The sequence below is a fragment of the Symphodus melops genome, assembly GCF_947650265.1.
Source record: "Symphodus melops genome assembly, chromosome: 6".
Taxonomy (NCBI): Eukaryota; Metazoa; Chordata; class Actinopteri; order Labriformes; family Labridae; genus Symphodus; species Symphodus melops.
The window spans coordinates 22,090,555-22,110,205 of record NC_136696.1 but is presented as its reverse complement, the minus strand read 5'-3'; the positions used below and the strand labels follow the sequence as shown (position 1 = coordinate 22,110,205).

The following is a 19,651-nucleotide window of genomic DNA, read 5'->3' as shown; positions in this document are numbered from 1 at the left end:
GTTTGGTTGGCTGGATGCCTTATCTCAGCAGTACAACATGCTGCCTGTGACGGTCATGAAACAGGACACATTAGCCGAGGCTGTGACCGCCACGCTTCGCGTGTTTGTTTTCATTGCTGTAGTTTAATTTAAAGGACTCGACCAGCATCTGAGGGAAGAACTGTAGGACACTTTCTTCATAGCATTAGAACACCTTCACATCAGACCAAGGAGAGAGAGAGCTGGGTAACCTTTTTGACTTGAGGAAATGTCTGACGTTTAGGAGAATGCATCTGTCGTCTCTAGTTGGAAAAGAAGACAAGAACATCCATTGCAATAATATCTGTTCCTAAAGCATACTGCTACTGGTTATTAGCTTAGCACAAAGAGTGTTAAAAGGGTCAGGTGCTCCCAAATAACTGCATTATACTGGAGGAATTATGTTTTTTCATTTTTACCAGCATATAGCCAACCGCCAAATGTTACATTGTTTTAGCACATTTCCTCTGACAGAATATTCATTGTTGCTTTGGATGTTTTCATATAATTTTACACCATTACATAGAGCAAGGTCAGATATTTAGCAAGTTTAGCTCCGAGGCTAGCTGGTAATGGTTTAATTTGTCTTTTATCTTATCTAGCTCTACACCAGATAGTTTGTTTATTTTCCAAGATGTCAAGCCATTCTTATTCCTTTATTTATAATTATTTAATTTTCACCTACAGGCTGTCCTTGATAACACATCACCTTCTGTAATATTTGTTTCTGTCAAGAGCTCTGATATAGAGCAGAAAAAGCAAGCAGACAACCAAACACACTGGTCAACACAATTTCACTTCAACAACAATCACGGTCGGGTCTGTGGTTTTGGCCTGTGGTTTTGAACACGTCGTATTCTCAGGCTGGAGCTCAAATAAACTGAACTGGATCCAAACTGCACTGGGAAGTTTAGAGATGTAAAAAGGAAAGGTTTGCTTTTCCCCCAGGTGTGTCATTGTCTTGACCAGTGTCTCTTTTGACTAATGTCCCAAAGAGCAAACTGCATTCAAATTCATTTTAAATACCCCACATGTATCACCAGTAATTCAGATGCTAAGCGTCAAGGCTTTAGTCTGTGGTGGAGGGAGTAGGAGTGAACGCTGATATTTAATCATGCACTGCATCAGTCCCGGCATATCGGCTCCAAAAGCTTTTAATGCAGGTAACTCTGTTCACACACCATACAGACACTCAAACAGTTCTTATTTACAAAGGCTTTCAAGAAACAGAGTGCAACATTTACTTTTAGTAAAGAATATTTGGACTGCTCGCGAAAAACTGTGCATGCACATTATCTTAAATCCTGTCCAGTACCAGTAGCGGAGTCTAAGGCCCCGTGTCCACCTACTGTGGCGTTTTATTTTAACGGCAGGAAAGCGCTGGCTGTGCGCTCAGGAGTGTGAGCATGAAGCGTTTGTTCGCTGAGAAGACAAGCGCTGCATGTCGCCCTGTCTCTATGACAACAGTTTGTTGACTGGCCGCTGTATGACAGACACGGCTCTGTCACTTTTAACTGCATGTTTTATATTTGAGGTTGTTTTTTTGTGTGTTTTTTTTACCCCAGCAGACAGGAAGCAAAGCGGATGTGGGTTCAAGATACAATCTGTAGGAGGCTAAAATACGTGGAGCATAATGTATTTTTAAAAGAGGGCCGGTGACATCAACTTTCTTTCTGAAAAGTTGAAAGATTTTCAACTTGAGTGCTCGGACAAAAAGGGCAGAACGCTTGTTTAAAAGACACTGGGTGCTGCGCTTTTCAATCAGGCGGCTACTTTCTGCTGCGAACGCTCTCTACCCATTGAAACAGCTGAAAAAAAGACACTAGGTTGACACGGGGCTTAAATGTAGAATACAACTTATATTCTGTTGAACAGGATTACTTCAGAGAGTAAAGCAATCCTGGTCCTAAAGTCTGTTTTGTCCAATGTAAAAAAAAAACATTTACGACCTTCATCGTCATAACTGTTAAAGACCCTTCCACTTTCTGATTGCATTCTGCAGCCATCAAGCATTGTTGAAATATTTTCATAGGAAGTGCAAAGTAATTTTGTACACAAATAAACAAGAAATAAAATGCCAAAGTAGTTGCATACAAGTTAAACGATGTAAAGGAAGAAAGTCTGACTCAAAGACTATGTAAACTGTAAATGAATGTAAACCTAAACTATTCACCTCCGCCTGTTAGATGAAGTCCTGTACTATTAGAAGACAATGAAACATAATCAATACCTATATAGTGTCCCTTTTCATTTAAGTACCATCCACAAGGGTTTCAAACAAATCCAAACCCCCATGTTGCAGAAAAGCAGATCTCATGGGAGTGCCCAAAAGATGTGCTTTTAGGTCCAGGTACCCCCCCCCCTGCCAAAATCTTCTGCTCTCATTATAGCAAAGAACTGGAGATCTAGTACCACAGGGTAAGTGAACTACACTCTCTAATATCGGTGTTACAGTACCAGAGTTAGGGCTAGAAGGTCTTGATGATAACTTCATCCAGGGAAAGCCTTCTCTCATGGGCATAGTGAGACCGTGGCCATGGTAGGAATGGGTTTGAGGTTGATTTTTTTTTTTTTTTCGAGGGCTTGGACTAGGCCTCAGACTCAAGGTCTTCTTGTCCGTCTCCGTTAGTTGTGTCGCCCGTCTCGGCATCAAGCAGCAGGAATTTGCCGTCATTGGTAAGAGGCATGTTTTTCATCAGCTGGGCGAGGGCCTCGGGGTCCTTTAAAAAAAAAAACATACAAAGAATTCTTAGTCCAGTCTCTAAGTGGCATATATCAACTTTAAGACATTAATGCTGTTGATCCATACCCATCTATCTTTATGAATATCTCCAGTGTTTTAGAGAACTGTTTTCATTTGAGTATAAATGTCCTTATAAAACTTTGAATAAAGGAAGAATTCATACACATAGTAATAAAACAGAGCTTCACAGAGAATCATTCTACTATAAAGACTCACAGAGAGTCTAATGACAGATTTTCCTTTGAAACATTTTCTGAAGAGTGAAATTCATAGAAACTGACATTTATAATCTGTTTACTCTCTCAGTGACAGATCATTTCTACTTTAATTAGCTCTAAAGGATCAACTGTTAATTTGAGTCCAGAAAATGAAGTTAAAAAGATGTGGATCAGTGTTTCCCGAAGCCCAAGATGACCTTCTAATGTTTCCGTTTCCTTTAAAAATCTCCAACTGATAAGTTCTCTAAATAGTTGGCATTTATTTAAATGGTGGACTTGTTGATTTGTAGTTGTTCCATGATTTGACGCAAAGTGGAATCCATACTGTAGAGATTAGAAAGGATTCGTTTACGTTACACGACCGTAAGAGAATGATCATCACTTTTTCTTTCCTCTGAAATATCAGATTTATTTCATTCTGTTTTACTTGTGTTATTCTTCCACATCTTGTCAATGCTTAAACATCTTAACTGGTATAATTAGATCAGATCTCTCAAATAAGTTTTCTTTTTACCTTCTTTGCCTCCGCAATGTCCTTCGCCAAGCTTATGGTGTAACAAACCTGAGAAGAGACACAGTTCAATGTACATTTATGTATACCGTAAATTCCGGACTATAAGCCGCTACTTTTTTGTCACGTTTTGAACACTGCGGCTTTTACAACGATGCGGCTTATTTAAGGATTTTTCTTGGGGGACAATGAGCTTCTGCCGCAAAAACATTTGACCTCGTCACATCGGATCTTAATATCAGATCTTAACACACGGAGAAATGCTTATGATGCAGCTTTCAAGTTAAAGGCGATTGACCTGGCTGTCAAAGAAGGAACTAGAGCTGCTGCACGTAAAGTTGAAACTGACAGCGAAAAAGAGACTGAGGAAGTGAGTAATGAAGTCATTCTGAGGCAGTGAATGGATGGACTTTTTCTTGTGAAATGTATTACGGTCATCTTTTTCATCAGCCGTGTTACAGACACTGTTCGATAAAGGATTTCCAGTAGGCTTCGTATTTGCGGATGTAGCCGGTAGCCTACGTATTTAATTAAAAGTTAAAACAACGTTTTTGTGTCACGTCTTTCTGTGTAAATCGCTTTGTTACAATGTGGACACCTGCGGCTTATAATCAAGTGCGGCTTATATATGTACAAATACATTTATTTACCGGTACTTATTTTTTGCCGGTGCGGCTTATATACAGGTGCGCTCAATAGTGCGGAATTTACGGTATATATAAACTTTATTACAGGCTCTAAGCCCAATAGGCAGACATACAACATACAACATAGAAGAACTATATACATATAGTATATATATATATATATATATATAAAAAAGGGCAGTGTTTAGTTCACAAACCTTTTCGCCCTCTGTGTTGCTTTCAAATACGAAGGCGCTGAAAGAAGGCTCTCCCTCCTCATCACCGTCGCCCCAGTCTCTGCCCTCCACCACAAATCCCATCAGCCTCCCATTCTCCTGGTGGGCTGCAAACTGAGTAACCTCCCCGAGCTGGAACTGAGAAAAAAAGAAAAGGTGATATTCTTTTTCAGAGGCGCAACTGAACCTCTTCACCTTCAACCAAAGGGAGAAAGAGAGATTTTGAGTTAAAAATCTTACTTACACTTATTCTTGTAACTTGAGTTTGAGGGTCAATCAACCTGTTGTGAAGACAAAATACAAAAATTAAAACTCTGCGCTGACTGTACTGACACTTCAGCCTCATAGAATTTGATTATGAAGTCCTTTATTTGGCTTTTGGCAATGTTTCAGTTCTGATTGATGCTTTACAGTACATAAGGATTAAATACAACAATGGTGAACATTTGAAGGTTTACAAGGGCTGACATCATGTTTTTGTTTATCCACAGTTCACAAGTATTTTTTATTGCAGATATGCAGCTTGAACAGGTTCTGACTCTCATTTGTTTTTGTAGTCCTGGGGCGGCAGTAGCTCAGTTCGTAGGGACTTTGGCAATTTGGCCTTAATGCTGCTCAGAAAATTAAGAATGTATTATAATGTGTGTGCTCTGTCAGTTTTTACACATGTGATAAATTACCTGAGGTTACTGCTGGTGACCATGAGGTGGGACTCAGTGGTCCTGAAGATGTTGTGGATGGCTCGAGCAGCCAGTACCTGCCTCATGGCCTCATAGATCACTTCCTGATTGTCGCCACAGCGCACCGCCATCGAGCCCAGGAAGCGCACAGCGAATACTTGCTGCAGGAGGGAGTCTGGGAAAGCACACAAACATCACCGACATGCAAATACGTCAGCAGCACAAACACAAAACAAGAGCAGAGCAATGGAAAAACAGACAGGACCAATCATGTAGGAGTTAGTCCGATGTACACAAACACAGACGCTGTTAGTTTGAGTCGAACTGGTACACAATTGAGATCATTATGTTGAATTTGGATGAGAAAATTATTACCATCACTTTCTGTTGAACAGTCATCATCTGTTTCTCCAAACGGATTGGTGCGTCTGTCAGGAAGGGAGAACACATGTGCCAAGAAAAAAACAATTAGACCCCCTGCATCAGGCAGTTATTCAGCACTCAGTTTCCTGGAAATCATGCTATAACCTCTCTGAGCAATCTTTCTGGAAACTAGCAGAACGTTGTTCCTGCCGGTAAAAAAACATGCGGCACACAAACTTCCTGCCTCAAATATCTGCTCACCTCCCCCCGGCCCTGTTCTGGTCCTGAAACTCGGATGCAGGCAGCATGATGTCAAACTGAATGGGCGTCCCAGGTGCTATCAGGTCGTCGGCTTCCGGAGCAGCTCCTGCATTCTTGGAACTGCTGGTAGTGTGGATGCCTCCGGGCTTCGCTCTGCAGGAATAACACTGAATGAGGATCATTTGTGAGGAACAAAATAATGAAATCACTGCATTTACAGGACCTGTAATCCATGCCTATCCTGGTACTCTCATGACTGTATAAGAATTAAAATCTTCATGAATCTGATGGAAGGGATAGGGGATAAAAATAAAAAAAGAGTCTGACAACAGGAAGTGTGTTGTAAAAAATGAGAGTGAAATGTGTATTGAGGCTGGATTGTCTCTTATATGACCTACATTTGAACAAAGACTGCACATACACAGTATGAGCATGGGCATATTTCTTCAAGATAGACATGATAAAATGTCCACATATGCTTTGACTATTTAATTCAAGCAGAGTTACTGACTCATACAGCGGCAAGGTCAGGATAGACTTTTTATTTCCTGCTAGTGAAATTAGCATGGACAGATTGTATCAGCTGCCGCTAGCTCCCTAATAAAGCTAACCATAGCTCCATGAAGTGAATGCTTCAGGATGACATGCTCTGAAAACAGAAACCCTGTTCAGAGGCTCTGAGCAGCAGGAGCTGAGAAATTCAAGTCTTGACATAACTAATGCTCTTAGTAACAGTTGCGCTAAGGTATAATTGGACAATTGCAGCTCAGGCAAGAGATAAAGCAGACAACCTGCACTGAAGAGAGAAAAGTTCCTTCTCGTTTCAAATATTTGGAAATAAATATTTTTACAATCATTCATTTCAGGAAAAAAAATAAATAAAGCATGTCACATGGGGGAAGTAAAATAGAGGTGCAGCTACAACGATAAAAAGATTTCAGGATTAAGTTCAGGAGAGGATGCGGCATGCAGTGTTGGGAATAAGACCTGTCAGGGTTGGGCGAGCCTTCTGGTCTCTTCTCAAAGCTAGTGATGGGCGTGACGGCCTGGATCGCAGTTTGGTTCAGTCTGATGGCCACCGCCTAATAAAAAGTAAAAGGGACATCATTACAGGTCAAATGTATCAGCTGAGTCATTGAGTAACCCAGGAGCATGCAAATATGTCTAGATATGACCACTTTTAATCATCTTCTGTATTTAAACTGCATGTGTGTGTGCTGGCTCTATCCAGCAGCTCGAGTCCTGGAAACAAAAGCGTGCATTAAGAGGTTTGTATTTAAATCAAAGAAAAGATTAAAGGTCTATGTTTCAAAAGTAATCCTTCTATCTACAGCTTGACTGTAATCCTCATAAAGTAGTCAAGATATCAAGTTCACGAAGGACAGAAGAAGTGGCCAAAAAAGGGGGTTTTATTTTCTGGCTTTTCACCATGAAGTGAAGTCAGCCTAAAGGGCAAAGAACATTTGATCGCTTCATCATTTCTTTTGAGGAGACACAAATTGAACATTTGCCTCCAGTTTGATCAGAATACTGGCCTCTGAAAAAAAAACCAACACACATACATCAGTTCCTAGTTCAGTCACTTGTGGACACTTGTGTGAAATTTGAGGATATTCCCTTCTAACATTTCATGAATCTCAAACACCAAAAAGCTGTCTGGATATTCAGAAAATGATTTCTCTGGCCAAGTCTGTCCTCAGCATGGTACACAAAAAAAAAAAAATTAACAAAGCAGTCCTCGACTACAATATACAGTATTAGACCGGAGTCTAACATTGGAAAAGCAGTCTATGATATAAAGTGCATTGTTTGAATATTAAGAGAAAAACTTTTAAGAATATGATGAGAGAAGGATACCAATCAAGCATTTCACTTCTTCTGTACACTGACCTTTTAATTTATTCAGTCACAGCTACTTCTCAAATGCGCTATTCTCCTTTTTCAAAAATGCACCACGAGAAGATAAAATGACTTTCATTTGAATACAACTGGATAAGAAGACGCTGGAGTCTGCCTCGTTTGGAATTGGAAATCTCGATATTTTATTTTTTTCATGGAGCCGAAAAAAATATGTGAGATTCTGGGAAAAGCAATAAAGGCAACAACAGAGACACTGCAGAGAGGATTAGCACAAGGCTTTCAAACAGAGTCCCCTCATGTAACGTATTACATGGGGGGGGGGGGGGGGGGAATAGTGGAACAACAGACTCCTCACAGTCTGATCAAAAACATGGCTGATAAGAGCTCAATCAATCGTCTGCTTCTACTTTACTTACAGGGAGTGTGTTGTTTGGATGGTGTGTGTGTGTGTGTGTGTGTGTGTGTGTGTTTGTGTGTTGTGCGCCTGGAGTGAGGGGTGTTACCTCTGGGTTGTCAGTCAGGTAGATTTGTCTGGAGATGTTGTTCACAGTACAAATCCACTGAGGAAAAAAAACAGAAATCCACATCATGACTTTAGATCAGATACAAGCTGCTTGAAATAATGAAAACTTAGTGAAGATGTAAAGAAAATCATCAGTAGTTTTTACACTTACTTCTTCATATTCCCTTTTACTCTCTGCTTGTAGAATCATTGACCTAGAACCATCCGCGACAAAGGAGAGCATTTATTCAATAAAGACATGATCCTATCAAAATGTTTGAGCATCAGTTGGACCGTCACTTAAATATACACACGTTTTGCCTGAAGGGGAGGTTATCTGAAAACAGTAGCGTCTGTCCTCACAGTCCACTGCCATGACAGAGCTGTTGTCCAGGTCCAGCACCATGCCCCCCGCCACCGCCCCGCGGGGCTGGCACATCAGGTTGCCTCCCTGGGTGAAGAAGAACAGTCGGTCCCATGCTGTGGTCACGAGGCCTGTTTTACTGGTGCACAGAAAAAAGAAGTTCATTGTGAAAGGATCAATACAGGACATAGTCTCTTATGTTGCGGATTTCTGAAGTGGAGTTATGAAGCCTAAATATGGCGGTTCTTATGTTGGAAATGCAACCTAAATTACATGTTTTTAAATAAGAAAATGGACTATTGAGACACATTTGTCTTTTTTACCAGGCTCTAAAAATGCTCTTAAAAATGGGATTTTAATACGGGATCTGGTGGGGGTCAATTGCTTTTACAGCCAGCCTCAAGAAGACACTTGAGTAACTACAGTTTGATGAACTAACTTCTCCCTTTTGAAACTCAACATGAGGATTTTTCTTTTAAAGCTGTCTTGCCTTCAAAAAAACATGAAATTTTTCTGATTTTCTGTTTTTTGTAGGTGAAAATGTGCAGAATAAAGAGTATGAAAGAAGTGAGTCAAGGGCTACATATAGACTAAGAATGAAGAATTTACATCTGGATGGGACTTGATGCCAATTCTTTCTCAAGAATGTGTTACTTATGACTTGTTTCTATAAAATGTGTTTTGTTGTGCACAACGACCCTTGTTTGAATATGTCATTGTATGATCCCTTCCAAGGGGATCGGTGTGAATCTGCCTTTCTCTGCCCTTTCTGTCACAGCGGTTTAGTTTTTCGCTCTCCTGGTATTGGTTCATAAAATACAATGTAACTGAGCTCTGACTCACTTATTTTCAAAAACAAAGCGACAGGTGTGTGATTCATTTGAATGGCTGATCTGTCATCCCTCCTTCAAAAAACGTTCCTGGTAAATTTCCCTTAATCAATATGCAAGTGCTGCTCATGCTGCCACGGTTGACTCATTGATATTGAGAAGCATTTTGAAACAGAAAATGTTCTCTGGACTCAGCTCTATTTGACAAGCTTTAGAGGCGGCTGGCATTGTGTGTCATTAAACAGAAGGGCATTGTGTGGAAACCTTTTCCACCGGTGTAGCAGACATTTGTCAAAGACTTGGATGTATATGAGGGAGAGACAGAGTTTGGCAGCTCTGGCATTTCACTGAATCACATAGCAGCCTACGTTACAGTTCTACCCCCTGAAGCCATTAAGGAAGTTTCCCTCTTCATACATCCATTGTGCGACAGGCTGACAGCGCACACTGTCAACATGGTACCTGACCCACCGACAGCTGTGACAGATTTATTGTTTACAGTGTTTCTTCTTCTAGTCTGTTTTTGCCAGAGAAGCAAGAATAGTTTCTGTAACGGTAGTATTTTTGTATTTCCTCATCTAATGCAGGAGCATTCGCTCTCTCAACAAAACATTTAAATGTGGCGTAAAAGGAGGATGGATGCTTATCTTTCTTAGCCATTTTCTTTCGCAAAACAGACCTACATACGTTGTACGAACAGGAGGCGTCCTTGAGTAGTGCCATAAAGTGTAATTAATCACTTACTTCCTAATGTTGAGGTAGCCAGCTTTCTGGATGAGTGCACGATTCACAGGCTCAGTGTCCTTATCTGGCATGTAGACGGTGTCCTCGACAGACAGAAGCTCCTTCTGGGACACACGCATGGACTCGGCTTCTGTGTCCAGCTGGTTCTGGATACTTGACCACAGAAAAGGTTGAATACAGGCATTACACTTTCATGTATCTGTTGGGAACGAGGTGTTCTGTGTGCATGATGAACCCTTTTGTTTAAGACAGGGTCTTTACCTCTGAGTCATGTTGGAAACAGAGGAGAGGAAGTTGTCCACCTTCTTTGACACCATTTCAATGCCTTTTTTGAAGAAGATAACCTGAAAGGAAGAAGAAGAAGAGACAGGAGCATGCAGTGAGAAAAAGACATATTTAGAAACAGATAATAATCATTTGGGGCTGCAACTAAAGATTATATTCATAGTTAATTAAATGTATTCATTATCTTGACTCGTGACTCATTTTGTCACACAAACAATAGAAAAAAGGGGGGGGGAAAAGGTGTTAACAAGTGCTCAAAAAGGTGTTTGGCAAACGGTCTAAAAACAGATTTAAATTTAGTTTGATACTGTATCAGCTGGGCAATTTGGTGGGGGGGGGGGGGGTTTGGGACTAAAAAGGGATTAAAAACATGACATAAAATGTGTAGTTTATTCTAGTGTATGCTTCTTTATTTTCTTTTTTTTAAATTGATGATTTGTTCATGCTTTAAACATGCTGAGACTTCCGCCTATCATTTTTAACTGCATGGAAACACTGCACGCCAACAATTACCCTATGTGCTCCCAAATCACTTCAAATGTTCCTTCTAGATGTTAAATGCAAAGTGTCAATAGTGTTTTGAGAATGTAGTTTTCCTAGTTTAAAGGCCATGTACCTGTGCCTGTGTGTAGCCTAGCATAGGTTCGAGCATGGCTACTCTCTTGCGATACTGCAGGGCGTTGAGGGCGCAGTAATACTGCAGCGAGGCCTGGTGCTGCTTCCTTCTAGTGTAGGCCACCTCCTTCACCAGGTCTGACTTCATCTGTCCAGACAGGAGAGGGTTAAACATGCAAATATGCACACACTAACACCCACTGTAAAGCTCTGCAAACACACTGATACACATGCAAACACTTTGCTTTGTCTCACACACAAACAAACGAGCAACACGGGAGGCATTATCTTGTCCGTCCAGGGAGAGTTGGTGACACTCTCAATAAAAGCGTAAAGCAGGGGAACCTTATCTCTGCAGCCATTATGGGGAATTATGTTGTTACAGCAGAACAACAACAACTCAGTCTGACTGTAGAAGAATAGTCAATTCTATTTTTGCATATCAAATGTTTATGAAACACTTTTACTGTGTTACCAGAGCATTACTGCACTGTAAAACCTTTAAGAGCTCTTGATCAATAGTGATAAAAATCTACATCACCAGAGCACTTCCCACTCTCCTTACCTTCTCATTCTCCTTCTTCTTGGGCAACCGGCTGTATTTGACCATAGCTGCCTCGTGCTCTGCAGGACAGGGGAGAGAGGGAATGAGAACAAGAAAGAAACTGCGGGCTCGAATTGTTTTTTTCTTTTTCTTGAGACTTTAGGATATGAACTTACCATCAGTGGCAATGCTGAATATTTCCTTCAGTGTGCTTATCTCTGAAAGATTCAATATAAGGGGATACAAATATCAGCTTTAAATCCACATCATTCCTTAAACTGGAGAACTGAAGCTGTTTTGATTATTGCTGAATGTGACATGTGGCTTCGTTGTGTAAATGTATGTAATGTTGATATTAAGACAGGATATATTTTATCTGATATAGAACGTGATGAGCTCTGTGCTTTCATATACTCATCACTACAACAGAGAACAGATTCAGTTTCTGTTGTAAGAAGAGCAGTTTGCTGGGGCTCTTTGTTAAGTGTCACTTCCAGGCAGTGTATCATCTCTTTTCTGCAAACTTGATAATAAACCTACACAGCTTCAATTTAAAAAAAAAAAAAAAAAAAAAAAAAAAGATACTCTGCATGTCTGTGCATGTGGCCTCACCTGTGAGATCCTTCTCTCGAAACTGAATCATAGGGAAAACCATGCTGTCTGCCATCTGGTTGGCGAGCTCAGAGTGAAGCGCATTCAGCTGAATAACACAAGAGAGAAAATAGCAAAATATCAACCAATGCCAAGGATGCAAACGGAAAATGAACCCTTGCAAAATAACTTTGGGGATTTCAATTTCACCTAATATGCACAGTGAGACGTGTTATTATTGTGTGCAGCAATCTGCGAGCAAACATGTTCACTAAACTCAGTGCAGCATATCGTGGAACAGTGAAGATTAAACTTTCCTTTTACTACAATATTGGTCCGAATATTGCACATGCACACACAAAGCAAGTCCTGCTCCACTTCTTTGTGCTTATCAACAAGTGATGGTCCAACAAGTGACAAGCCCACAACCTGTTTAATCTAAATGATTTAGCAAGTGCTAAAGTTCAGTGGATTAGGTGGAGTAGTGGGCCTTATTCTCTCTGTGCAATGAGTTCTCTGTTAATCAAGAGGTAAAGGTCAAGCAAACAATCAACCTGTGTCCTCAGAGCGTTCATATGTGTGTCATAAATCCTCTCAGGTGCTGACAGGGCAGGTATGTGAACCCCTGTGGCTGAAGGTGAGACGCCCATCTGTTTTGTCTTTATACTCCAGTCTATACTTATCCATACATCTTTTGATTAAGTACCCACCCACTGTTCCCCTCATGGTGTCTTGATGAAATCAGTTTCGCTCTTATAAAGAGGATAATACTCTCTTCATTGATCTTTTCATTGAGGTCATTTTCACAGTATGCAGCGAGACCGCAGGTGCAGCACCTTTGAAACATGCCAAATAGCAAACACAGTAGTTCATCATCCCCTCTTTTCTGCTGCAGGTGCACAAACACAAAAATATTCACACATAACAACAACAACAAAAACTGCAAAATCAGGCCTTACCTCCCCTACGGTTTTGGCGAAGTTCTGCAGCGTTACGATTACCTCTTCATCACCTTTTCCAAGGGCAAAGTTCTATGCAGAAGATGAAGAGAGCATGGAGAAGTTTCAACCATTATATTTCATGATGCCTCATAGATCTTTCTAGGCTAATTAAAGGCTACGAAGTCAAAAAAAAAAAAAAAGAAGAAGCCTGGTCCACATTTCTGGCATGTCAATTTCAAGGAACAAGGCCAACATTACTAACAATGGAAACGCAGCAAAATGCGTGCTGAACCGAGACGAACCGAAGCGGACCGGGCCGCTCTGCGTATGTCCCATGTTGAGTTTAAGGCTTTTTCAAAATGAGCTAAAAAGAGCAGCAAACACAGGGAACAGCAGAACACGTTAGCTCTGCACTTACAAATGTGTCCCAATAAATGGGATCACATATATTCATCCCTTCAGCCTGTTTTAGTACACAGTTATAGACCAGCTGTGTTGAATACAGATGCTTTTTTATTTATATATTTTTATTTTTTTATTTTTAACAAATAAATATTTATTTATTATACAAATAAAATACCAAAAGAGACACCAGTGTCTCCACGTTATTTCAGAAGATCTCCAGAGTTATAGTCAAGACCAAACTGACTGAAACCAAGACATGTCTAAGACATGAGCGTTCCAAGACCAAGACCATAAATATCACTGACACGCCCCCTCCTCTTGTGTGCAGGGGGCGTGTCCCTCATTTAGACTGTAAAAGCAGGAAGGCTGTGGACGTAACTGGGGAAAATAAGTCTAATTATTATAAATGAATTGAATTTTTTGTTCTTTTAGAAAGGGCCTTTTTCCTTTTAATCACAGCAATGACGTAAAAAAAGAAAAAGAATTGTTTGTCTGTGGCGGTCTCCAACGGTTGATTTAAAATTCAGAGTCCGCCCAGTCTGAGACCGAGACAAGGCCGAGTAATTACACTCTGGATTCAAAGACGAGACCTTCACAAAGTGATCTACGAACCAAAACCGATCTTTATCGACATGTACGAAAAACAGAGTTGTAAATATGGTCTCCGCAACTCTCTATTAACACACAATCCTTACTTGTTCTGCTTTTTTAAATTAATGACACCTACAGTCAATAGTTCTTTCTTTACTCAGCCCCCTGGAGTGATTTTAGGTGTAGGCTACTTTCAGTTTACATAAAAAGCTCGTTCAAATCAGGTGAGGTTGTTAAGGAGTCCCTCCCTTTGAGGAGAGCCTGAAGAACAATTCACTATCACAACGTCTCACTTCCCAGTTTCAGCTGAACTGAGTTTTAAAACAAGTAAGGACCATTGACACTTTCCGTTTTAAAAACGCATCCATCATGTCACATACATCCACTGTACATACATACATACTTTTTTCTCATACTCCAGAAGTTGCTGTGAGAGCTGCTCTGTGGCCAAGCCCATCTCACTCTGTAAAGGGCAGAGAAGAGGGAAAAGTAAAGGTCAGAAGTACAGAAAAGACATCATGTTGCCTCATGTGAGGATGTTCTCAGGAGGAAACGGAAGCATCATGTCAATCTCCGAAAGAGAGCAAGCAAAGACAAAACACCCTGAAAGCACATTAACACAACAGCACCTCAGAGTTCATCACCCTTATAGAGTTAATGTAAAGAAAAGACTTAAATCCACATTTCATTTATCACTTCATGTGGAGGTTTGTGTTTCTATATCTTAGTTTAATATATAAAAGCTTGACTCCAACAGAATAATCTTAACAAACTTCAATTGTTTAAATGCCAAATCAGGCGGGTAAAATTACAAATGTTGTTTCTGTAAAAGAAGAAAAGACAAACACGTCCCTCGAGCCTTCTTTGTGTTTGAACATGTTCTTACACCTGAGTCTACACAGTGTGTGGCTGTTTGTGTTTTGTGTATTTACCTGGGCTCCATACACCCGCTGCATTGACTGAAGCAGCTTGTTGGTGTAGTCTGTCAGATTCCCAGCATCCTCCTCAAACACACTGAGCAAGGAGCGAGTCTGCGGGATGTAACGGTCACACGTGTCATGAACATGAAACGAGGGAAACCAGACGAGAACACGGAAAAAACAAAAGCTGTTTCTGTGTCAATCAATATGGTCTGATTTGATTTACATTATATCTAATATGATCAATACCAGGTAATTCCTTTTCAGCACAAATGCAGACAATTCATTGGATCTATCGATCTTTCCATTTCTTTGGTTTTTACCCCTTAAGCCTGCGGCTTGGGAAGGTTCCTGTGCTCTGGAAGACCTCGTGCCTCACCCCGGTCCCCAAGAAGAAAAACCCCAGTGAGCCAGGCGACTTCAGACCAATCGCTCTGACATCCCACGTTATGAAGACCTTTGAACGGCTGCTGCTCCAACACCTCGGACCCCAGGTCCAACACGCACAGGATCCACTGCAGTTTGCATACCAGGCAAAGGTGGGCGTGGACGATGCCATCCTCTATCTCCTACACAGGGCTTACTCTCATCTGGACAAAGGGAGCAGCGTGATGAGAATCATGTTCTTTGATTTCTCAAGCGCCTTCGACACCATCCATCCCCTCCTACTGAGAGACAAGCTGACCGAGATGACGGTGGACTCGCACCTGGTGAGGTGGATCACGGACTACCTCACAGAGAGACCACAGTACGTCAGACTGAAGGACTGCACATCTGACACTGTGGTCAGCAGCACCGGAGCACCACAGGGGACCGTGCTCTCCCCTGTCCTGTTCACCCTGTACACCTCTGACTTCCAGTATAACTCTGAGCTCTGCCACATGCAGAAATACTCGGACGACACTGCGATAGTTGCTTGTGTCAGGGATGGACAGGAGGAGGAGTACAGGAGCCTGATCGAGGACTTTGTGACGTGGTGGAGTGACAACCACCTGCAACTAAACACCTCCAAGACCAAGGAGATGGTGGTGGACTTCCGAAGGAACAAACCATATCTAGAACCTGTTTCCATCGGGGGGGTCGACGTGGAGGTTGTCAGGACCTACGGGTATCTGGGGCTGCAGCTGGATGACAAGCTGGACTGGTCGCCTAACATGGACACTACCTGCAGGAAGGGACAGAGTCGTCTGTACTTCCTGAGAAGGCTGGGGTCCTTCAACATCTGCAAAAAGCTGCTGCAGATGTTCTACCAGTCTGTGGTGTCCAGCGTCCTCTTCTACGCCGTGGTGTGCTGGGGAGGAAGCTGCAAGAAGAGGGACGCAGCACGCCTGGACAGACTGGTGAGGAGGGCCGGCTCTGTGGTGGGCACAGAGCTGGACTCACTGGTGACAGTGGCAGAGAAGAGGTCTCTGGACAAAATGCTTTCCATCATGGACAACACACAACACCCTCTGCACAGCACCTTCACCGGGCAGAGGAGCATGTTCAGTGACAGACTGCTGTCACAGTCGTGCTCCACGGACAGACTCAAGAACTCTTTCGTCCCCCTGGCCATCAGACTGTACAACACGTCACTGTCACGGCAGGGAAGAAGCACACGGTGATCCCTGGACTCTTTTTTCACTTTTTTTCTCACTCCTCATCTGCACCGCTGACCTCAGAGTCAGCCTCCAGTTGGACACTTTAACGCATATTGATAGTCACCTTACTGAGCACTGGTCACTTTAACGATAAATCACCCTAATCATCTGGTTCCACCCTACTGTATTGTTATGGTACATCTGTAATGGTTGACATGATCACCCTAACTAGGTCAAGTTTCACTCTATTGTCTTCAACACTTAATGCTAATCTGCTCCTCAATAGTTGGGTACTTAATTGGCAATCACCCGAATCATCCCTGGTCTCACCTCTTTGTCTTAGGACACTTAATGCAAATCACTGCTCACTGTTTAACGACTGTTTAACGACTGTACTCACACCTCGGGCATAAGCTCAAAGACCTCTGTACATACACCCAGCACACACAGCACACATGCTTCTCTCATGCAAACAGCACACATGCTTCTCTCTCCTCACAGGTTAGGTACACCATGCTACATAAGTTTTAAATCTTATGCTAAAGCCTTAACTCTCAGTCACATAGGGGCTGCTAAATCTTGTTTGGGGGATTATTGTATAGAGAGGGGAGGGGGGACAGCGGGTGTGTATTGTATTGTACAGTCTATGATTGTAACCGATGTTTTGTACTGTAACCAATGTCTTGTGTCTTGTGTCCTGCCTGTCTGTATACCGCTACTGGATGCCCTGAATTTCCCTCGGGATCAATAAAGTATCTATCTATCTATCTATCTTATTGGCCATGCATCCTCGTAATTTGTGATTATTAAATCACTTCTCCCGGTCTCTGGATAAGTAAAACGTTTAATTATCAATAATTTTGACATTTTGAAGAAAACAGAATCAGAAATATGAGGAAGTGGGACGTGCATTATCATTTAGTGCCACAGATGGAAAAGATAAAGAAAGGAGGGTTGCCTTCCTATGCAGAGGCATAGTGAGGAGCTGTTTGCAAGTGAAAGTAAGTGCAGCATAATTGTCCTGTAGGCTAGCCATGCAAATTTGGTATGTCCTGTTTGGGTGCACTTTTTCTCTTCAATAAACAAGTGCAGCAAGATAGGGCAGATTTAGCAATGAGGAACACGCCCATCAGCTAAAGTCTGTTTACACTTTACTGACGTTGGCTGTTGTTGAGGATATAGAGTCATTTCACTCTAAAAAATAAAAGAAAAAAAGAAGTAGTTATCTGGAATAATATCAAAGTGAACAAGGGCCCCATCTACATTTCTTGTAAGGAGGAAGTGCATTATGAAGGACTTCATGTCCCCGCAGCGTGTGTTGCACTTAAGCAGAACTATTAAAGAGGTCAGCCCTGTTTGATGAAAGACTGATGCAATACACTGCAGAAAACACACACTGCATTACAAGTGAATAACATCAAACACTGTTATGTGTTTCACTTCCCCATCATTTTTGTCCTTGCATGAGGTTTATGATTTGGTAAACAGCCATCACACTGGCTTTCAGACAATAACACATCAAACAATATATAATATTCACTCCTATAACAGATGCCATTGCTACCCTGTTGCAGGCTCTTGAGCAGTGACATTGGTGTCCGATAATGGAATGATGTCCCACATCCTGTCTATCAGGCCCAGTTCGGCTCTAGCACAGAGTCCAGACACATTTTTGTACTTTCTATGACAGTGGAAAACAACAGGTTTGCAGGGGAAAGATGGGGATTTAGCTACGCTTGTAACATCGTTAATGGTGGTGTGAGTGGGTGAACACTATATATCAGTCTTCACAGAGAGAGAAGAGTTGTGATGAAAGGGAGCTTCGTAAATGCACCATACACTAAAAAAACACATTTATGACTGGCAGTAAAAACTAAAACAATGTTTACATCGGGAAGGCGCAGCCACTCCTTAAACAGGATTATGTTTCCATAACAAAGTGTCAATAGAGAGCTGTCATCGACCAGCCAGCCTACAAAGCCAACAAGATACTGTCTGGGCTAGCAGGCTAACTTCGCGTTCGCAACGTCCTTTATGTGACAATTGTGGCTTCAAAGGTTTTATAACCAGCACAGGCCTACCTGAGGACTGTCCTGTAAGGCTTCCTCCAGGAGCAGTTTGTGATGTACGGCCGGCATCTTGTTAGCGTTGGAGGAAAGGGAACGGCTTGAATTATTGAAAGCGTGGACTCGGTCTCCCAGAAGTCTCCGCGCGAAAGAAACGCACACGTAGTACGTTGGAGGAGGGCCCAAATCTGATCTCATCCAGAGCAACAAAGGGGGGGGGGCTGTTTTACTTTAACTTGAGGTAGATATTTTCACTTCTCAACAGTTAATTCTCACATTTTCCGAAGACGGATAATAAAATGTACAGCTGTATAAACGTATACATGGTAAAGGAACGATTGACGGACCATTATTTTATTATCAACAGTGACCCCGCGTGGCCATTTAAAGATTTGCAGTGGTAAATATTCCTAATTTATAATGCGTCTCTTAGAAACACAGTATGACAAGGTCGAAATATATCAACATTTATTAATTAAACGTTGAACAGCAGAAATACTTTTTTTAAAACACTGATGGTTTGAATTAACTATTTAATTAATTATGTAGCCGCTACATTAAACTAAAATAGAAATTAATCAAAATGTAGGGACAATGATCCATTACATTACCATTTATTCTAGCTTATTCTATTTCTGATACAAACGTTTTTAAACCTTCTTACATGTATTGGGGGAAATAGTAGTCTATTACCCCCTTTATCTACAACTTTATCTATAACTTTAGTTATAGCCCACTGAGTCATGCATTTAAATTAAAAAAAAATAGACATCTAAAATTCAAGTTTTCAAACATGATTTTTTTTTTCAGATCATTATTTTCATTTTGTAGCCTTTGTAGGCCTATGTACAAGTGCATGTAATCTATATGTATGATATATGCATATGTGTGTGTGTGCTATATGTTTATACAGCAATGAATTATGTTTCTATTTATTAAGATATTTACTTGTTTTGTCATTTCAGTTCCAACCCAAGTTTTTATATGTTGAGTTACACAAAGAGGAAATTCCAGTTTAAGAAGCTGGAATCATAACAAGATTTTTTTGGTCATCATATTGAAATGTTTTTTTAATTAAACAATTACAATTGTATTGATTAAACAATAAATGAACTGGATGTTTATTCATAGAATTACAAACAGTTCATTAAGGTATC

General features: G+C 41.2%; 1 protein-coding gene across 1 annotated transcript; it reads right to left on the bottom strand.

Moving 5' to 3' along the window:
* Positions 1-1,566: 1,566 nt before the first annotated feature.
* appl2 (adaptor protein, phosphotyrosine interaction, PH domain and leucine zipper containing 2) lies at positions 1,567-18,772 on the bottom strand. Its single transcript, XM_079347088.1, has 21 exons — positions 18,510-18,772; positions 14,861-14,959; positions 14,332-14,391; positions 12,951-13,022; positions 12,013-12,100; positions 11,577-11,618; positions 11,422-11,480; positions 10,858-11,004; positions 10,218-10,300; positions 9,957-10,109; positions 8,333-8,521; positions 8,191-8,233; positions 8,020-8,076; positions 6,644-6,738; positions 5,657-5,809; positions 5,408-5,460; positions 5,033-5,207; positions 4,597-4,633; positions 4,335-4,490; positions 3,494-3,541; positions 1,567-2,738 (listed from the first exon to the last, which is right to left on the bottom strand). Exons 1-21 carry the CDS (start codon positions 18,690-18,692, stop codon positions 2,607-2,609), a joined length of 2,124 nt encoding a protein of 707 aa, XP_079203214.1. The 5' UTR covers positions 18,693-18,772; the 3' UTR covers positions 1,567-2,606.
* Positions 18,773-19,651: the final 879 nt, after the last annotated feature.

Bases quoted from the DNA above. Each gene is read 5' to 3' on its own strand.
- appl2 (XM_079347088.1), bottom strand. From the start codon at position 18,692: ATGAGATCAGATTTGGGCCCTCCTCCAACGTACTACGTGTGCGTTTCT. The intron at 10,301-10,857 runs GTACATGGCCTT...TCTTCCTTTCAG, and splicing joins TAGGCTACACACAGGCACAG to GTTATCTTCTTCAAAAAAGG. The intron at 5,208-5,407 runs GTAATAATTTTC...GTGCTTTCCCAG, and splicing joins CTGTTCAACAGAAAGTGATG to ACTCCCTCCTGCAGCAAGTA.